This window comes from Mytilus edulis, chromosome 10, assembly GCF_963676685.1.
Source record: "Mytilus edulis chromosome 10, xbMytEdul2.2, whole genome shotgun sequence".
Taxonomy (NCBI): Eukaryota; Metazoa; Mollusca; class Bivalvia; order Mytilida; family Mytilidae; genus Mytilus; species Mytilus edulis.
The window spans coordinates 60,276,449-60,295,497 of NC_092353.1; the positions used below are offsets into that span (position 1 = coordinate 60,276,449).

General features: G+C 32.1%; 1 protein-coding gene across 3 annotated transcripts in view; it reads left to right on the top strand.

Annotated features, from left to right (window-relative positions):
- Window positions 1-2,095: 2,095 nt before the first annotated feature.
- Window positions 2,096-19,049, top strand: part of LOC139491605 (leucine-rich repeat-containing protein 70-like) — a 34,571-nt gene continuing 17,617 nt past the window's right edge. For 2 of the 3 annotated variants that reach the window (XM_071279369.1, XM_071279371.1), the window contains exons 1-2: window positions 17,776-17,876; window positions 18,082-18,291. In XM_071279369.1, the coding sequence (XP_071135470.1) occupies window positions 18,119-18,291 (173 nt within the window). In that variant the 5' untranslated portion in view covers window positions 17,776-17,876; window positions 18,082-18,118. Of the gene's footprint in view, window positions 2,174-17,775; window positions 17,877-18,081; window positions 18,292-19,049 lie in introns of those variants that run through there. The other variant, XM_071279370.1, reaches the window with a different exon arrangement.

The window sequence follows — 19,049 nt, forward strand, 5'->3', positions numbered from 1 at the left end:
GACCCGTCTTGTATTCCCGGAGTCTCCCTCAGCAGAACCCTTTGCCTCAGCTGTATCCTCTGCTCCAGCATAACCCTCTGCTATAGCAGTACCCTCTGCTATAGTAGAACCCTCTGCTTTCTGACTCCAAACCCATACCTAGACCTGGCAGCATGGTTATAAAGAGTGCTTGACTCTTCACCAAGATTCTGTTTTACCGGCCACGTCGCATTTGGTTCTAAATGCACAACCGTTGCCCTTTTTGAAACTTACCATTCGCAACTAAACGTCCACTAGTAGCGCTTGCTCAAATTGTTGGTTAGCATATACAATCTTTATAAATTACGTGAGTCCTTTTAAATTGAGCAAAGTATGCATGTACGAATTAAAGTGAAGCGAATTATTACCGAAATGGTTTACAATTTACCATTTCGGCTTACCATTCACCTAAATTACCAAACCCAGAGCCGACGTCATAACAAAAATAGGTTTTTCTTACAAAAACCTACACAGAACCAACCTTAGATCTACCGGAATACCGCAAAGTACCACGATACCAGAGTACCACGCTACCAAAGAAGGGTCGCCAGTTATAACTTTAGTTCATATATACTTATACATTGTTATAAAACACATTCTTATAGCAACACACCAAGGGTTACACATTTATAGTTTAACATCAAAGCTCGGTTTTCGTTACAAATATGTTGCATTTTATAGTGAAGAGAAATACAATTGATGCATTTTGTAAATCAACTTTACTATTGTCGGTAGTTGAAATCAGTAAGAGAACCTATAGATATCTTTAATAGCAACGTTGTTTATTGTTGTCTATTTGTCTATAATTTTAAGTTTTAAGGTCAAGTAACAGTAAATGAACGCCGTCTAGCGGATTCCGCGAAATATTGCGACGTTTTGTACGAATTACGTCCCTTTGACCAGATTTTGCAATGTTAAAATTTCAATCGGCGACTTTTCAATGGGACAACGGTAAATCTGACGGAAAGTATGTATCTTCTAGGAGAAAGAACGTGTTTGCTAAAATTGAAGAAATGCTACAGGATTTTGAAAATGAATATGAAAAGTCATGAAGACGACCTTCAAAACGAAAATCAGGTGTTTGAGTTTGGATATCTGCCGACCAGTTAAAACAAGTGTGAAAACTGTTGACCACTGTTGCTCACCACTATTTCTACATAATTGTGATGAGGAAAAAAAGTGCGGTCTCGACAGTATATTGAACTCCGACACAAAATAGTACTTTTGATGTCATTGTTTACTTAAACTAACCAACAAATATGCAGAAATGAAACTTCTGGTGAAAGGGAAATATATTTAGACCATTTTGAGTCAAAATTCACTTGTCTATGAGTTTGCGTTAAAAATTCAGGATTAATGCGCTACATAGTACACTAATTTAAGATTTCAAGAAAACAGGGAGTTATTTTGGTAGTACCTGTGTTTTCAAGATCAGAAATTTCATATAAGACTTTAAACATTGGTTGAAAATTGGCATGTAGAAAGGTGATACATGTACAATTCAGGATATACCTGGTTTCCTTGAAGTTAAACTTAAGGTAAAATATTTAGATAGCTGTGAAAATTGCAAGATTCGGTTGAACAGATAGGGATTTTTAATTGGTGGTCTGACACCTTTATTTTCGTTTTCCTCCCAAAATAACACAAACTGAATAATCATAAGAAAAGATGACAAATGCGAATATACCTATATAGAACACAGAGGCATGATGATTAATTCATTGTAGAAGGAAGAGAAGCGACACACAAAATTAGGTCTTCTCGTTTATTAGTATAGATACTCTAACTTTTCTTTTACAGTACTTTGTATATCCCCATCCCTGTTTCACTTGAATTATTGTCAGCTTATTCGAATATGAGCATGTTTTCTGGCACGTTTGAAATAAATGCAATTCATCTAATGTTTGAATGTAAATTTACACAATCATGTAATTATAAACATTTAGCATGTTTTAAAAACAGGAAGAAATGTTTATAAGTGCAACACACGGTATTTTTGGACAAGAAATCAATTTTTCTTACACTTTTAAAATTCAAATGAAGTAAAACAAGAAATCAATCTGGTTGACGCAAGAATGACAATCTGTTACACAGAATAATAGTGGTGCATTTCTTTCCAGTGGGTCTCAATCAACACTGATTTACAGAAATCTTGGTAAGAATTTAGTCTTAGATGCTTGATTTTTTTATTATTTGTTATTGGCTTTGAACAAGCTGTCAGTAACTGCGTGTAGTGGCGGATACAGAGGGGGGCATGAGGGCGTACCCCCCCCCCCTTTTTGCTTGGACTTAGACTAGACTTCGTAAACTTTGCCATTTCCCGTGTATTTAATTTTTATGAGACATTTCTTTTCATATACAGATTTTTTTTTTTGTCGCCAGTATTTACTGATTATTTCAAAAGTAAAACTACAAAATACTGAACTCCGAGGAAAGTTCAAAACGGAAAGTCCCTAATCAAATGGCAAATTCAAATGATAAAACACATCAAACGAATGGACAACAACTGTCATATTCCTGACTTGGTACAGGCATTTTCAAATGTAGAAAATGATGGATTGAACCTGGTTTTATAGTGCTAAACCTCTAACTTATATGGCAGTCGCATCACAGTAGAGTGATTCGGTATGGTTGAGTTGACCAGTTCGTCGAAAAAACGTCACTCAGTCATTTTGAAATTCAAATTACAGGAACACATTTGCAATTCTGAGCATGAAAAATTATGACACCTTCAAAGCGACAAAGGAGTGAGCAAGAACGTATTGACTTCTATTTCACAATTCAACCAAAAAAAGTTATACTCTATTATAATCTCATGAAAAAAGTTCCACATTAATATTATTTACCTACGAAATTATGTTTAACCCCAAACGCCCGCGCCTATCTTAAAATAGCATAGCTGAATAATTATCCCCAGTCAGTATAAGCTCTGGATCGATTTAAAGTGCAAGGTTCGAGCCATTGTTTGAGGAGGCAGTCTGAGATCTGAGAGTCTGGCCGTATTTAGATTGAAAACAATAATCTTGTCCACTTTTTGGCTAATAGAAACGAAAATTTCCAACAGAATAATATAGCATTAAATGAACATAATAAATAAAAAACGGGCGTACTTTTTTCGGGACGGGGGTTTGCATGAACTGATATATCGAATACTTTTATCAAGATCAGACTGCAACCTGCCTGCTGGTGTGGCCTTTATGTCTCCATTTGTCGACCGTCATTCACAAATTCGTTGTCGTTTCAGACTCATCAATAGCCTTTGGTTAATTTTCAATTGTGTTGGGTAAAACATATCAACCAAACATTTGTATAAAAATTGCTTGTTTGTCTTTTTTAACTCGTATCGCTCGTATTGTAAAATTCATCGACTAGCGCGGCGTGTATCTTGTTTACAACAAGAAATCTGTGAGTTTATGCTAACTTAACATACAACAAGCGAGAATTGTCCATGTCAATTTTTTACTGACAAGTCCCACATCAATTATATCAGTGCATAGCTTTTGACCCATACTATAATTTTATGATAGACAATTTATGTATGGGGAGAATACAACATCAAAAATGTCCAACTCTTACACTTAACAGCAACTATTAAATATACATGCCCCACGTCAAGAACCGTTTAAAAAGTGCATTTTACACTTATTTTATGTTTTTAGCCAAAAAAAGGTCCCAAAATTTATTCGCCTCGCTCCGCTCGGCGAATTAAAAAAACAAAGTAAGAGATGCGAGCGGGGTTTTATCGCGCCTAAAGCCATCCAGCTGTGCAATATATACCAAAATAGGTGAATATTTAGGACATTTCACGAACAGATCGTGCAGGTGCTTTATAACTAACATGTAAGATGTTGTTGCAGTAAAAAATATTCATTTTAATACAATTATTAATGTTGTGTAACGTAGAACATGTTTTGTCATTCAGTTTCTTCATATTTAACTAAATTCCACTATGATGATTTCGTAATGCTAGTCATGTTTACTGTCGAATAATGATACTATTCTTTCATTTTCACTGTGGAGCGAATCATTAGTATTGTATATGCGGTGCATTTTCACTGTATAATTATTATTTTTTTTATCTATTACAGCTCATTTCTTTAAGCATGTAGAGCAAGACTTTAGTTGATTTGCTTGCTTTTTTTTTAATTTAAGGGCATACGATACAGTTTTGAACCTGTATTTACAAGTTGATGAAAATTTGCATATAGGCTATTTTTGACCTGATTAAATCAAATATGTAATAAAAAATCTACCTTCATGTGCTACTTTTTGAGTAAAATGAGGTCGAAATTTTGTATATTTGCTCAAAATTCAGATTTGTGTCCGTATTTTCTTTTTCGAAAGAAAGACATAACTTTTTTGTTTTAAAAGATAAACACAAATGTTTTTTTGTTAAATAATCGGTAATTTCTGTATTTTATAAGTATCATTAAAAATTATGCAATTTTTATTCAGAAATAACTCATATTTATCAAATATTCATGAATAGAGGAACAAACGTCATTTTTTGCTGCATATTTATCAAAATTAAAAAAGTTCCTCTATTTACAGTTTTATAAAATTTGGGTCACATAATCTCCTTGCAAAATGAAACAAATTGCCGTTTTAAAAAATAGGGGTCCATGCACTCGTTTTCAAATTAAATCAGTTTGAATGATAAAAATCAGTCGAAAAATGCATCTTTTCCCGATATGTCATAGTTTGACGTCGCGAAAATAACATTTTACGTTAGCAACGTCATTACCTCCCCTGTAACTGTATCGTATGCCCTTAATAATCATTATGATAACACCCAATTTAATTCAAATTTTAAAAATACAGGTTAAACTATGCTTATTCATGTTGTTTAAAAATGTCAATCTTATTTACAAAGTTTGTATAAACAATTTTACCAACAAAGCAAGCAAGCCAACCAAAGTTTTGCTTTACATGCATTAGGAAATTAGCTGTAAAGCCTTAATTTAGCCGACTTGCTCAAATAATAGATAAAGTAAGAGAAAGATTTGATAAAATTTAACTTACGGAGAAAAGTTTGGTTTTAAAACACTCTAATAAATTCAATAGAAATAACATTTATTTCAAATGTATTCCATTTAGTTTCTTATAAAGCGTATAGGGATCTTTATCCTTATTTATTTTTTTATCCATTTCACCACTAATTACGTACATCTTGGTATATATTGCACCTTTGTTTTCCCGTTTAAAAGGTTTTACACTGAAGCCCTTGCTGTTCGGTGTGAGCCAAAACTCCATGTTGAAGACCGTGTTTTGACGTGTAATGGTCTACTTTTATAAATTGTGACTCGGATGGAGAGTTGTCTCATTGTCACATACGACATCTATATATGGCTCAAAAACGAAACGAGACGGGATAAAAAGGGATAAAAAAATCCACGCTACTTTTTTAATATATTTATAATGGGCTTAATATGAGTCAAAATAGAGTAAAATAGTGGGTCGCATTTGGGTATAAGCGTCACGCCGGATTGCCGATTTTTTGCAAGCGTGACAGGTGAAAATCAAATGATTGTGTAGTGAAAAACGGGAAATGAAGTCTAGCGGGACACGGATAATTACAAAAAATTAGAACTGCATAGTATAAGCTGGATACGGGAATCTGACAAAACAATAAGCGGAATACGGGAATCTGCCAAAACAGTAAGCGGGATCCGGGATCAGAACCCCCAAATGAGACCCCAGAATTATAAGATATTTTTCAATTGTATATTCATCCTATTGTTACAGTCATGCCTTCAATAACAAATGTATCCGATGCATGCATTTTTTTTTATATATTTGGTCCCTTTTTCAATTTTGTGGGGTCCAAATTTATAGACAAAAGTTCTTTAGTAAAGATATTTGGAATTCGTTAACATGCTGAATCTAACCTTGTATCTAGTTTGGGGATTTTTTGCCTAGTTGCTAAAATAGCCCACATAGAGTTCCATAGGGTCTAAAATCAACAAAAATGAATTGTAGCATGCATTTTGTGTACAATAACCCAAATGTGCATGGTTTTACCTCTGCGGTAGTATCCATTCGCGGATCTAGAATTTTGCATACGTAGGGGCCCACTGACTGCCTAAGAGGGCCCGCTGCTGTCACGTTCCAGTGATTCCCTATATAAGTTAAAATCAAGGAGTCTAAACGTAATCTGAAGAATCCAATATGACATTTTGAGAATCGCTTTTGTTACAAGTTTGAAAAGCTATATATTTGAAGAATGAATGAGGAGTTTGTATTTCAATTTGGAAATACATGTATCATAAATCCTAAAGTTATCAACTAAGTTTTTTTCATTTGTTGCAAGTGCATTTATCACATAATTCTACAATAAAAATTCCTCGCATCTTTGAAAATTCTACATTAATAATGACTGCACTAACAGTGATAATTCATCGCATTTATAGTTAAAATGGATCGCTTTCAATAATCGATATGCTATATTATGATGCTTTTATAACACTTATTTGAACTTTAATGCTATGTTTGTATATTATAAAGACATATCACAATGAAAATAATTTTATGTTAAAACTTAACTTAAAATCCTTTAACTTGATATTTTCAAAACGTAAACAAATACAGTTTTCCCATGATCCTTTATTCTACAATAGACATACCCGCATATAACAGTAAAAATGAACTAGCTGGATTCGCACTTTATATACACTGACAACAGTTTTTAGACTATAGCAAAGGAAAAATAAACAAAAATGATGTTTCACGATCATTAATCCATCGCTACATTTTGTATTCTGACGTGTTTGTTTTTTTCTAATGGTGTTTTCTTTTACGTCCGCAATTTTGTTGAAAGTTTCGATGTTAAAAATAGAACACAAATCTTTTTAATAGATACATGTATAAATAGTTTATGGTTTAAAGAGTTATACATGGAATATTATCCTAATAAAAGAACATTCAGTGGATCCTTAAAAGAATTGTCTTACTAGTATTGATTCGTATGGTTGTCTCCTCAAAGGAAATTGTTCTATATAAAAATTATATATAATATATGGGTAAAAATTAACCGAATAAAAAAAAAATGTACCCTGAAAGTAGCATCTCAAATATAGAATAGAACTGTTCTCAATTCTATTTCACCCATAAAACTTGAAGGTCGAGAACGAGATTATATCGATCATCTCTATATCATACTACTACTATATACCTACTAAAAAAATAGGAGGGGTCCTGATTTCGAAATCCCGGACTTTAAAAAATGAAATCCAGAGGTCCCGAATTTAAAGTAATTTAAAATAAATCCCGCCATCCCGAAATTCGAAAAAAGAATTCCCGGATCCCGAAAAGATTAATTCCGAAATCCCGTATTTAAAAATACCCGATCCCGGAGTTCCGATCCCGCCCCCCCCCCCTTTCCCTCATTTGTGTGGATGAACTAAATAACAAAACAAACATTTACGAGTCATGTCTCAGCCTGTGTGCAATTGTATTTTTTTTTTTTTTTTTTTTTTTTGTGTTTTCTTTTTTTTTTTGGAAGGGGGGGATTATTTTGGTAGGCATATTAAACATTAAGTTGTACATCTGTTTTTAAGTTATATCTCAATCTCCATAAAAAAAAGTACACTCTTCATGTAGGAACAAAACTTTTGACGGTCTCCACCTGTATATAAAGATTTACTTACTATAAAAATCCTTGACCGAGACAAAATGCGTAATTATCATTTTTTAAAAGAATTAATATATGGCGAAGATGTATGAGATTTTGAGACAAATATAATGAGGAAATAGTTCTCAATACAACAAAGGATATATCTCGTATTCCACAAAAGATTGTCGATATTCTTTATGATAATTATAGTATTGATTTTGATTTATTGCTGATGTTTAACGCCACGTTTCTCTATCTTTGACATTTTTCTTCTAGTTTAGTATATTTACCACATGTATCTGCTAGCATCCGTATAATTCGAAAATGCTCAAATTATAATATTAAAACGATTGCCCAAAAGTTTGCACATGTAATCGGGAGGGGGGGCAATGAAATGTTTTCAAAATATTTCAGCAATTCTGTATACAATGAACACACTATTTTTTACGTGGAGATGCATACTCAAGAGACAACCTACCGTGCGCTGCCTATACAATAAAAAATTGTAATATTTTGACACAGAGAAAATAATTTCGCTCGAGCTCATTTCTTAAAAAGTCTTAAGAAACCTCAAATTAAAAAAAATAATGCATGTGCTTTTTTTTTTATAACTGAATGGATAGTTTTCATTATGTGCATATACTTTTTTCTTAAGAAAATTCTTTAATTTGTTCATATTTAAAAGAAGTTTACTTTATTTTCATTGCTTCCTTCCAGGAAGCGATTCCCCGACATATTTTCCGTATGCAAAGTGACCTCAGTGTGACCCATCTCGTAAAAATCCGGTGATCGCAATACCCATGAATGTCCTTAAAATAAACTATTATCTGATTGTACATGTTAAATACATGCTCAATATTCATGCTTTTTGTTGATTGTTGACAAACAGGTGACAATCGTTTATATTTAAACTTCGGCTTCAAAACACGAACTTTAATTACCTGCCATATTTTCACAACAACACTGACCGATTGAAAAAAAAATGACGATTATACGAAATTTATGCGAAAAAAATGATAAAATCGTGCACAGAAGACTAGTAAGTTTATGACGTTTGTATGCATTAGTTCAAGAGTTGGAATAACATTATTTTTCACTCGTTTATTATGACTTTAAGATCCCAAATTCTAACTTTCAACAAGATCTTGACTTTTTTGTTTGTATTTGAAAGATAGTTGAATTTATTTTCTTTCATCAAGGTGGGAACTTGAAAAATCAAAGAAATTCTAATGTTTCCTTCCATCCACTTGAATACTTAAAAATAAAAATCTCGTCACCTAAAAAAAATAAAATTAAAAATGAACTTTAATTAAACATATTTAGGATTGGAAAATTTAGGATTCTTACAATTTTCTTAATTTGAAAATGAAATTTGATAAGTAAATTTATAGACATAAACAATCCCATAATGGCAAAGTGAATTAAGATAGTTTTCAAACCTACATATATTAGAAAAATCCAAGCAGTTATTAAGTACGGGGTTGAAGCATACATTTTATACCTAAAAAAACGCGAACCTTATAGAGGGCATGACAACTGTGTAATTAGTAAATTACATTGAAACTATGGATTGATACCAATACATTCATGTACTTATAAATGATTGTTTTCTCAATTTTTGGACTGTTATTTGTTTTAAAATAATCGTAATATATATTCAAAAATGTCTATCAATAAAAAACATCGTCCTCCGCTGTAGTGTATAACCGCAGTACATGCATTGATAGATGGGAAAAAGGGGGTGGGGGAAGGGGTCATAACTAGGATTGTAATTTAATATCTAAGTGACTTGACATATCTATGTATTTATTGTTATCTTCATAAAGTCCGTGTAAAACATGAGTGATACATGTTGTAGAACTAGCAAATAAGCTTTTATAATTTTCTTTTTTTGCTGAATATTTAGTACACAGTTAGTACAAGCACCGTGACACGACGTACCGATCCCTCTCTCTCCCTATCCGGGCTCCGTATATATATAGTGCTGTGCTAGCGTACTCACTTCTATGTTTTTATGGTCAAATATTTGGACTATTGAAAGTTAAGTTAAAGGAAAAAAAGTCAAATGTACTGGAAAATACGATTATTTCAGGAATTAAAATTTTCAGTTACTTATGATTGGGACACTATAACATAAATACATGTATTCTAATGATCCAATGACACTTATTTTTCTTTAAGATAATGTAATGTTGTTGATTTTTACAAATTGTCGACAGGTTAAATCACTACGATTTGACTTACGACTGCCTGTTAATACTCGTAAGTTTACGATCAAACTTGCGATAAAATTCTACTTACGATTGTTTATGAAACGGTCAAAAACTTACGATTTGACTTACGACCGACGTACGATCTAAGATTGTCGTACGATTCTTTGTGAAACGATGGCCTGTTCCTGATATATCAGCGACGTCAAAATGTATGAACCGACGTTGATAAGTTAAAACCAAAATTATCAAGTCATCTTTCGGTTTGCTGATAAAACAAAGAAAACACTTGTTTCTATCATGCAAAATACGTAAATACAACCCGATATATTGATAACCTGGTTGTCTGCATATTTGTATCGTAACATATCGGCTGTCCGATACAATATGAAGCCAATTTGAACTCCTTTGATGCGCATCCGTATTTTCTTTTTCGAAAGAAAGACATAACTTTTTTGTTTTAAAAGATAAACACAAATGTTTTTTTGTTAAATAATCGGTAATTTCTGTATTTTATAAGTATCATTAAAAATTATGCAATTTTTATTCAGAAATAACTCATATTTATCAAATATTCATGAATAGAGGAACAAACGTCATTTTTTGCTGCATATTTATCAAAATTAAAAAAGTTCCTCTATTTACAGTTTTATAAAATTTGGGTCACATAATCTCCTTGCAAAATGAAACAAATTGCCGTTTTAAAAAATAGGGGTCCATGCACTCGTTTTCAAATTAAATCAGTTTGAATGATAAAAATCAGTCGAAAAATGCATCTTTTCCCGATATGTCATAGTTTGACGTCGCGAAAATAACATTTTACGTTAGCAACGTCATTACCTCCCCTGTAACTGTATCGTATGCCCTTAATAATCATTATGATAACACCCAATTTAATTCAAATTTTAAAAATACAGGTTAAACTATGCTTATTCATGTTGTTTAAAAATGTCAATCTTATTTACAAAGTTTGTATAAACAATTTAACCAACAAAGCAAGCAAGCCAACCAAAGTTTTGCTTTACATGCATTAGGAAATTAGCTGTAAAGCCTTAATTTAGCCGACTTGCTCAAATAATAGATAAAGTAAGAGAAAGATTTGATAAAATTTAACTTACGGAGAAAAGTTTGGTTTTAAAACACTCTAATAAATTCAATAGAAATAACATTTATTTCAAATGTATTCCATTTAGTTTCTTATAAAGCGTATAGGGATCTTTATCCTTATTTATTTTTTTATCCATTTCACCACTAATTACGTACATCTTGGTATATATTGCACCTTTGTTTTCCCGTTTAAAAGGTTTTACACTGAAGCCCTTGCTGTTCGGTGTGAGCCAAAACTCCATGTTGAAGACCGTGTTTTGACGTGTAATGGTCTACTTTTATAAATTGTGACTCGGATGGAGAGTTGTCTCATTGTCACATACGACATCTATATATGGCTCAAAAACGAAACGAGACGGGATAAAAAGGGATAAAAAAATCCACGCTACTTTTTTAATATATTTATAATGGGCTTAATATGAGTCAAAATAGAGTAAAATAGTGGGTCGCATTTGGGTATAAGCGTCACGCCGGATTGCCGATTTTTTGCAAGCGTGACAGGTGAAAATCAAATGATTGTGTAGTGAAAAACGGGAAATGAAGTCTAGCGGGACACGGATAATTACAAAAAATTAGAACTGCATAGTATAAGCTGGATACGGGAATCTGACAAAACAATAAGCGGAATACGGGAATCTGCCAAAACAGTAAGCGGGATCCGGGATCAGAACCCCCAAATGAGACCCCAGAATTATAAGATATTTTTCAATTGTATATTCATCCTATTGTTACAGTCATGCCTTCAATAACAAATGTATCCGATGCATGCATTTTTTTTTATATATTTGGTCCCTTTTTCAATTTTGTGGGGTCCAAATTTATAGACAAAAGTTCTTTAGTAAAGATATTTGGAATTCGTTAACATGCTGAATCTAACCTTGTATCTAGTTTGGGGATTTTTTGCCTAGTTGCTAAAATAGCCCACATAGAGTTCCATAGGGTCTAAAATCAACAAAAATGAATTGTAGCATGCATTTTGTGTACAATAACCCAAATGTGCATGGTTTTACCTCTGCGGTAGTATCCATTCGCGGATCTAGAATTTTGCATACGTAGGGGCCCACTGACTGCCTAAGAGGGCCCGCTGCTGTCACGTTCCAGTGATTCCCTATATAAGTTAAAATCAAGGAGTCTAAACGTAATCTGAAGAATCCAATATGACATTTTGAGAATCGCTTTTGTTACAAGTTTGAAAAGCTATATATTTGAAGAATGAATGAGGAGTTTGTATTTCAATTTGGAAATACATGTATCATAAATCCTAAAGTTATCAACTAAGTTTTTTTCATTTGTTGCAAGTGCATTTATCACATAATTCTACAATAAAAATTCCTCGCATCTTTGAAAATTCTACATTAATAATGACTGCACTAACAGTGATAATTCATCGCATTTATAGTTAAAATGGATCGCTTTCAATAATCGATATGCTATATTATGATGCTTTTATAACACTTATTTGAACTTTAATGCTATGTTTGTATATTATAAAGACATATCACAATGAAAATAATTTTATGTTAAAACTTAACTTAAAATCCTTTAACTTGATATTTTCAAAACGTAAACAAATACAGTTTTCCCATGATCCTTTATTCTACAATAGACATACCCGCATATAACAGTAAAAATGAACTAGCTGGATTCGCACTTTATATACACTGACAACAGTTTTTAGACTATAGCAAAGGAAAAATAAACAAAAATGATGTTTCACGATCATTAATCCATCGCTACATTTTGTATTCTGACGTGTTTGTTTTTTTCTAATGGTGTTTTCTTTTACGTCCGCAATTTTGTTGAAAGTTTCGATGTTAAAAATAGAACACAAATCTTTTTAATAGATACATGTATAAATAGTTTATGGTTTAAAGAGTTATACATGGAATATTATCCTAATAAAAGAACATTCAGTGGATCCTTAAAAGAATTGTCTTACTAGTATTGATTCGTATGGTTGTCTCCTCAAAGGAAATTGTTCTATATAAAAATTATATATAATATATGGGTAAAAATTAACCGAATAAAAAAAAATGTACCCTGAAAGTAGCATCTCAAATATAGAATAGAACTGTTCTCAATTCTATTTCACCCATAAAACTTGAAGGTCGAGAACGAGATTATATCGATCATCTCTATATCATACTACTACTATATACCTACTAAAAAAATAGGAGGGGTCCTGATTTCGAAATCCCGGACTTTAAAAAATGAAATCCAGAGGTCCCGAATTTAAAGTAATTTAAAATAAATCCCGCCATCCCGAAATTCGAAAAAAGAATTCCCGGATCCCGAAAAGATTAATTCCGAAATCCCGTATTTAAAAATACCCGATCCCGGAGTTCCGATCCCGCCCCCCCCCCCCCCCTTTCCCTCATTTGTGTGGATGAACTAAATAACAAAACAAACATTTACGAGTCATGTCTCAGCCTGTGTGCAATTGTATTTTTTTTTTTTTTTTTTTTTTTGTGTTTTCTTTTTTTTTTTGGAAGGGGGGGATTATTTTGGTAGGCATATTAAACATTAAGTTGTACATCTGTTTTTAAGTTATATCTCAATCTCCATAAAAAAAAGTACACTCTTCATGTAGGAACAAAACTTTTGACGGTCTCCACCTGTATATAAAGATTTACTTACTATAAAAATCCTTGACCGAGACAAAATGCGTAATTATCATTTTTTAAAAGAATTAATATATGGCGAAGATGTATGAGATTTTGAGACAAATATAATGAGGAAATAGTTCTCAATACAACAAAGGATATATCTCGTATTCCACAAAAGATTGTCGATATTCTTTATGATAATTATAGTATTGATTTTGATTTATTGCTGATGTTTAACGCCACGTTTCTCTATCTTTGACATTTTTCTTCTAGTTTAGTATATTTACCACATGTATCTGCTAGCATCCGTATAATTCGAAAATGCTCAAATTATAATATTAAAACGATTGCCCAAAAGTTTGCACATGTAATCGGAAGGGGGGGCAATGAAATGTTTTCAAAATATTTCAGCAATTCTGTATACAATGAACACACTATTTTTTACGTGGAGATGCATACTCAAGAGACAACCTACCGTGCGCTGCCTATACAATAAAAAATTGTAATATTTTGACACAGAGAAAATAATTTCGCTCGAGCTCATTTCTTAAAAAGTCTTAAGAAACCTCAAATTAAAAAAAATAATGCATGTGCTTTTTTTTTTATAACTGAATGGATAGTTTTCATTATGTGCATATACTTTTTTCTTAAGAAAATTCTTTAATTTGTTCATATTTAAAAGAAGTTTACTTTATTTTCATTGCTTCCTTCCAGGAAGCGATTCCCCGACATATTTTCCGTATGCAAAGTGACCTCAGTGTGACCCATCTCGTAAAAATCCGGTGATCGCAATACCCATGAATGTCCTTAAAATAAACTATTATCTGATTGTACATGTTAAATACATGCTCAATATTCATGCTTTTTGTTGATTGTTGACAAACAGGTGACAATCGTTTATATTTAAACTTCGGCTTCAAAACACGAACTTTAATTACCTGCCATATTTTCACAACAACACTGACCGATTGAAAAAAAAATGACGATTATACGAAATTTATGCGAAAAAAATGATAAATCGTGCACAGAAGACTAGTTAGTTTATGACGTTTGTATGCATTAGTTCAAGAGTTGGAATAACATTATTTTTCACTCGTTTATTATGACTTTAAGATCCCAAATTCTAACTTTCAACAAGATCTTGACTTTTTTGTTTGTATTTGAAAGATAGTTGAATTTATTTTCTTTCATCAAGGTGGGAACTTGAAAAATCAAAGAAATTCTAATGTTTCCTTCCATCCACTTGAATACTTAAAAATAAAAATCTCGTCACCTAAAAAAAATAAAATTAAAAATGAACTTTAATTAAACATATTTAGGATTGGAAAATTTAGGATTCTTACAATTTTCTTAATTTGAAAATGAAATTTGATAAGTAAATTTATAGACATAAACAATCCCATAATGGCAAAGTGAATTAAGATAGTTTTCAAACCTACATATATTAGAAAAATCCAAGCAGTTATTAAGTACGGGGTTGAAGCATACATTTTATACCTAAAAAAACGCGAACCTTATAGAGGGCATGACAACTGTGTAATTAGTAAATTACATTGAAACTATGGATTGATACCAATACATTCATGTACTTATAAATGATTGTTTTCTCAATTTTTGGACTGTTATTTGTTTTAAAATAATCGTAATATATATTCAAAAATGTCTATCAATAAAAAACATCGTCCTCCGCTGTAGTGTATAACCGCAGTACATGCATTGATAGATGGGAAAAAGGGGGTGGGGGAAGGGGTCATAACTAGGATTGTAATTTAATATCTAAGTGACTTGACATATCTATGTATTTATTGTTATCTTCATAAAGTCCGTGTAAAACATGAGTGATACATGTTGTAGAACTAGCAAATAAGCTTTTATAATTTTCTTTTTTTGCTGAATATTTAGTACACAGTTAGTACAAGCACCGTGACACGACGTACCGATCCCTCTCTCTCCCTATCCGGGCTCCGTATATATATAGTGCTGTGCTAGTGTACTCACTTCTATGTTTTTATGGTCAAATATTTGGACTATTGAAAGTTAAGTTAAAGGAAAAAAAGTCAAATGTACTGGAAAATACGATTATTTCAGGAATTAAAATTTTCAGTTACTTATGATTGGGACACTATAACATAAATACATGTATTCTAATGATCCAATGACACTTATTTTTCTTTAAGATAATGTAATGTTGTTGATTTTTACAAATTGTCGACAGGTTAAATCACTACGATTTGACTTACGACTGCCTGTTAATACTCGTAAGTTTACGATCAAACTTGCGATAAAATTCTACTTACGATTGTTTATGAAACGGTCAAAAACTTACGATTTGACTTACGACCGACGTACGATCTAAGATTGTCGTACGATTCTTTGTGAAACGATGGCCTGTTCCTGATATATCAGCGACGTCAAAATGTATGAACCGACGTTGATAAGTTAAAACCAAAATTATCAAGTCATCTTTCGGTTTGCTGATAAAACAAAGAAAACACTTGTTTCTATCATGCAAAATACGTAAATACAACCCGATATATTGATAACCTGGTTGTCTGCATATTTGTATCGTAACATATCGGCTGTCCGATACAATATGAAGCCAATTTGAACTCCTTTGATGCGCTTATAACGCTTCATTTTGTGACTCTCAGCTGATAATTTGAAAATATTAATACACAGACTACCTGGTAAGCGGTACGTTGTTCAAAATCTATGAGACAGGAGTTTGATAAGTTACGACTGCACAAATGCAGCACACTTTATTGAATTTTCAAAAGTTAGCTTAAATCCACGAGGGATATTTCAACAAAACCTTTTTGTATTTCCTAAGTATTATGCGAATAAAATTTCAAAAATGGTCATTAATTATATTAACATGAACTATATGTCAAGTATTCGGCAACATTAAAATTATCAAGCTTATAGGTGAAATGGTATTAAACAGACGGATGGACAGAGGAATACACAAATAGACGGACAGACGTAAACCAATATAGCCACTCCATTAGAACATGGATTTTTACTATCAATTGGCAAAATATGCTACTTTTAAAGCTTTCTGAACAATCACTTCAATTGAATCATTTTCTGTTTTCAATTGTTTTAACCAAATCAGTTAACTTTTTTCACCTCCAAATGTTCAATAGTAAATAGTTATCCAAAGTACCAGGATTATAATTTAGTACACCAGACGCGCGTTTTGTCTACATAAGACTCATCAGTGGCGCTCATATCAAAATCGTTATAAAGCCAAACAAATACAAAGTTGAAGAGCGTTGAGGATCCAAAATTCCAAAAAGTTGTGCCAAATACGGCTAAGGTAATCTATTCCTGGGACAAGAAAATCCTTAGTTTTTTTCAAAAATTCAAAGTCTTGTAAACAGGAAATTTATAAACATGACCACATAATTGATATTCATGTCAACACCGAAGTGGGCTGGTGATACCCCCGGGGACGAAACGTCCACCAGCAGTGGCTTCGACCCAGTGGTGTAAATAGTTATCAAAAGTACCAGGATTATAATTTAGTACGCCAGACGCATTGAAGAGCATTGAGGATACAAAATTCAAAAAGTTGTGCCAAATACGGCTAAAGTAATCTTTTCCTCTCATGTCTCCTCATTAAAAACTAATGAAAGACCGGTCCGTACACTTCATTAATTATTCTCTAATTATAACATCATCATATGAAAATTCGACATTTTCTTTCACAGACATCCAAAAACAGCATTTATCCAATAAGTCCATAATTGACCAATTCTTTGATATATCATGATTTTGTGACTCTGATAGCAGCAATCCCAGTTTTGCGAATGATTTATCTGTTTTATTCTTTTATTATCAATACAGTGTGTAACCTGCCTAATCCGACACCTGAGTATTTCAACATCCTGCTTTAACCGATACATTTTCATGGTCCCAAAATATGCCTATCCTTGCAGAAAAACCCTGAGTTTTCTGACACCCTGCTAATCCGACATTTAATTCTGGTCCTCAAGTGTGTCTGATTACACAGGTTTCACTACAAAAGAACATACACGATGCTTTCCTTCAGTAGTTTGAATTGCCATCTGTTGCTAAATATTTCTTTTTTCATCTTGTTTTTTGTTTGACGTGTTTACTTTAGCAAAACGTTCTTCCTTGTCTGAAAAAAAAATGTTTCCTGCAAGCCAATGAAAATAGATTGTCTTTAGCTTCCTTCGTCCTCATACGTTAATAGTACAAAAAATACTACTGTTAAGGTATATATGTATAGCATTATAGACAGTTCTATTTTACAAGAATAATTTGTTTAAATCAGTTGGATTTGGAACTGAGTGGAATGTAAGTAAAGACAATTGAATTATAGTATTTCAACAATATATTAACTTGATTATTTAAAAAATATTAAGAAAATTATTAGTTTGATTTATTCTAAAATGTTATCATAATGGTTACCGCTCTGTTTCGTCATATAAGGTTGTTCTCTAGACTAAATGATAAATTTTAATTTCATGATTTTTCAAACAGTTTTATTTTTCTGATCTAGTAACTTTCCAAAGAGTATCGACATTACAATTGGAACCATGTTGTTTAAGACGATAGCGGTTTTGACCCTCAGTATTTTAAAAGAAGGTTATGCTCTGCCATGTACCATACCCGGACTGACAATGTGTGAATGCCAAGGAACAAGACTGTATTGTACGGGACAAAATTTAGCACAAATACCCAGTAATATTCCTAAAACTACAACATACTTGTAAGTATTTGTCGTTCACTTGTACATTTATATGGGTTTTTTTACATAATGTTTACTTTTATCAACGTTGTTTTCAGCTTATTGACTTTAATCGTAATATGTTTAAATCGCCAACGGTCCGTTCCGAATCTTTTAATTGATTATAATCATGACTATGTTGATTCCATATGCATTTATCTGTGACCACATCTCGATAACTCAAATTAATATTTATATGTAATTTTCAGCCGTTTTAGATAATCCGTACTTTTAAGAAATAAAGTTGTTTCCATTTAAATGCGTTTTAATATTAAATAAATTATTATTTAATTTTGATAATGATTCTTTTTTTTATAAGATGGTTGACAAATGAAAAGGTCTAGATACATGTAGCATGTGCAATGTTAAAAACAATTATAAATGATAAACCTTTGAATATCATCATTTAAAACCACAGGCCCTTCAATATCATGATTGTGAACTATTATCTCCTCAGTAACATGTTTAGACCAAAAACTCTTAGTTTTGACGATTTAGATCCATAAGTTCTTTACTATCCATGCTATCATGATATTGTTAAATAAGGAAGAAGAATGAGCTAACAATATCATAATATAAAACAGTCAAAGATTTTTAAAATAAAGATGCAAAACCATGAATATCATGATATAGAACCATATACCATGCAATATCATGATATAGTTCCATAAGGTTTTAGAACCTCGAGCTCTTAATAAGTATATCTTAGAAGCTTAAGCTCTTAATAATCATATCTTAGA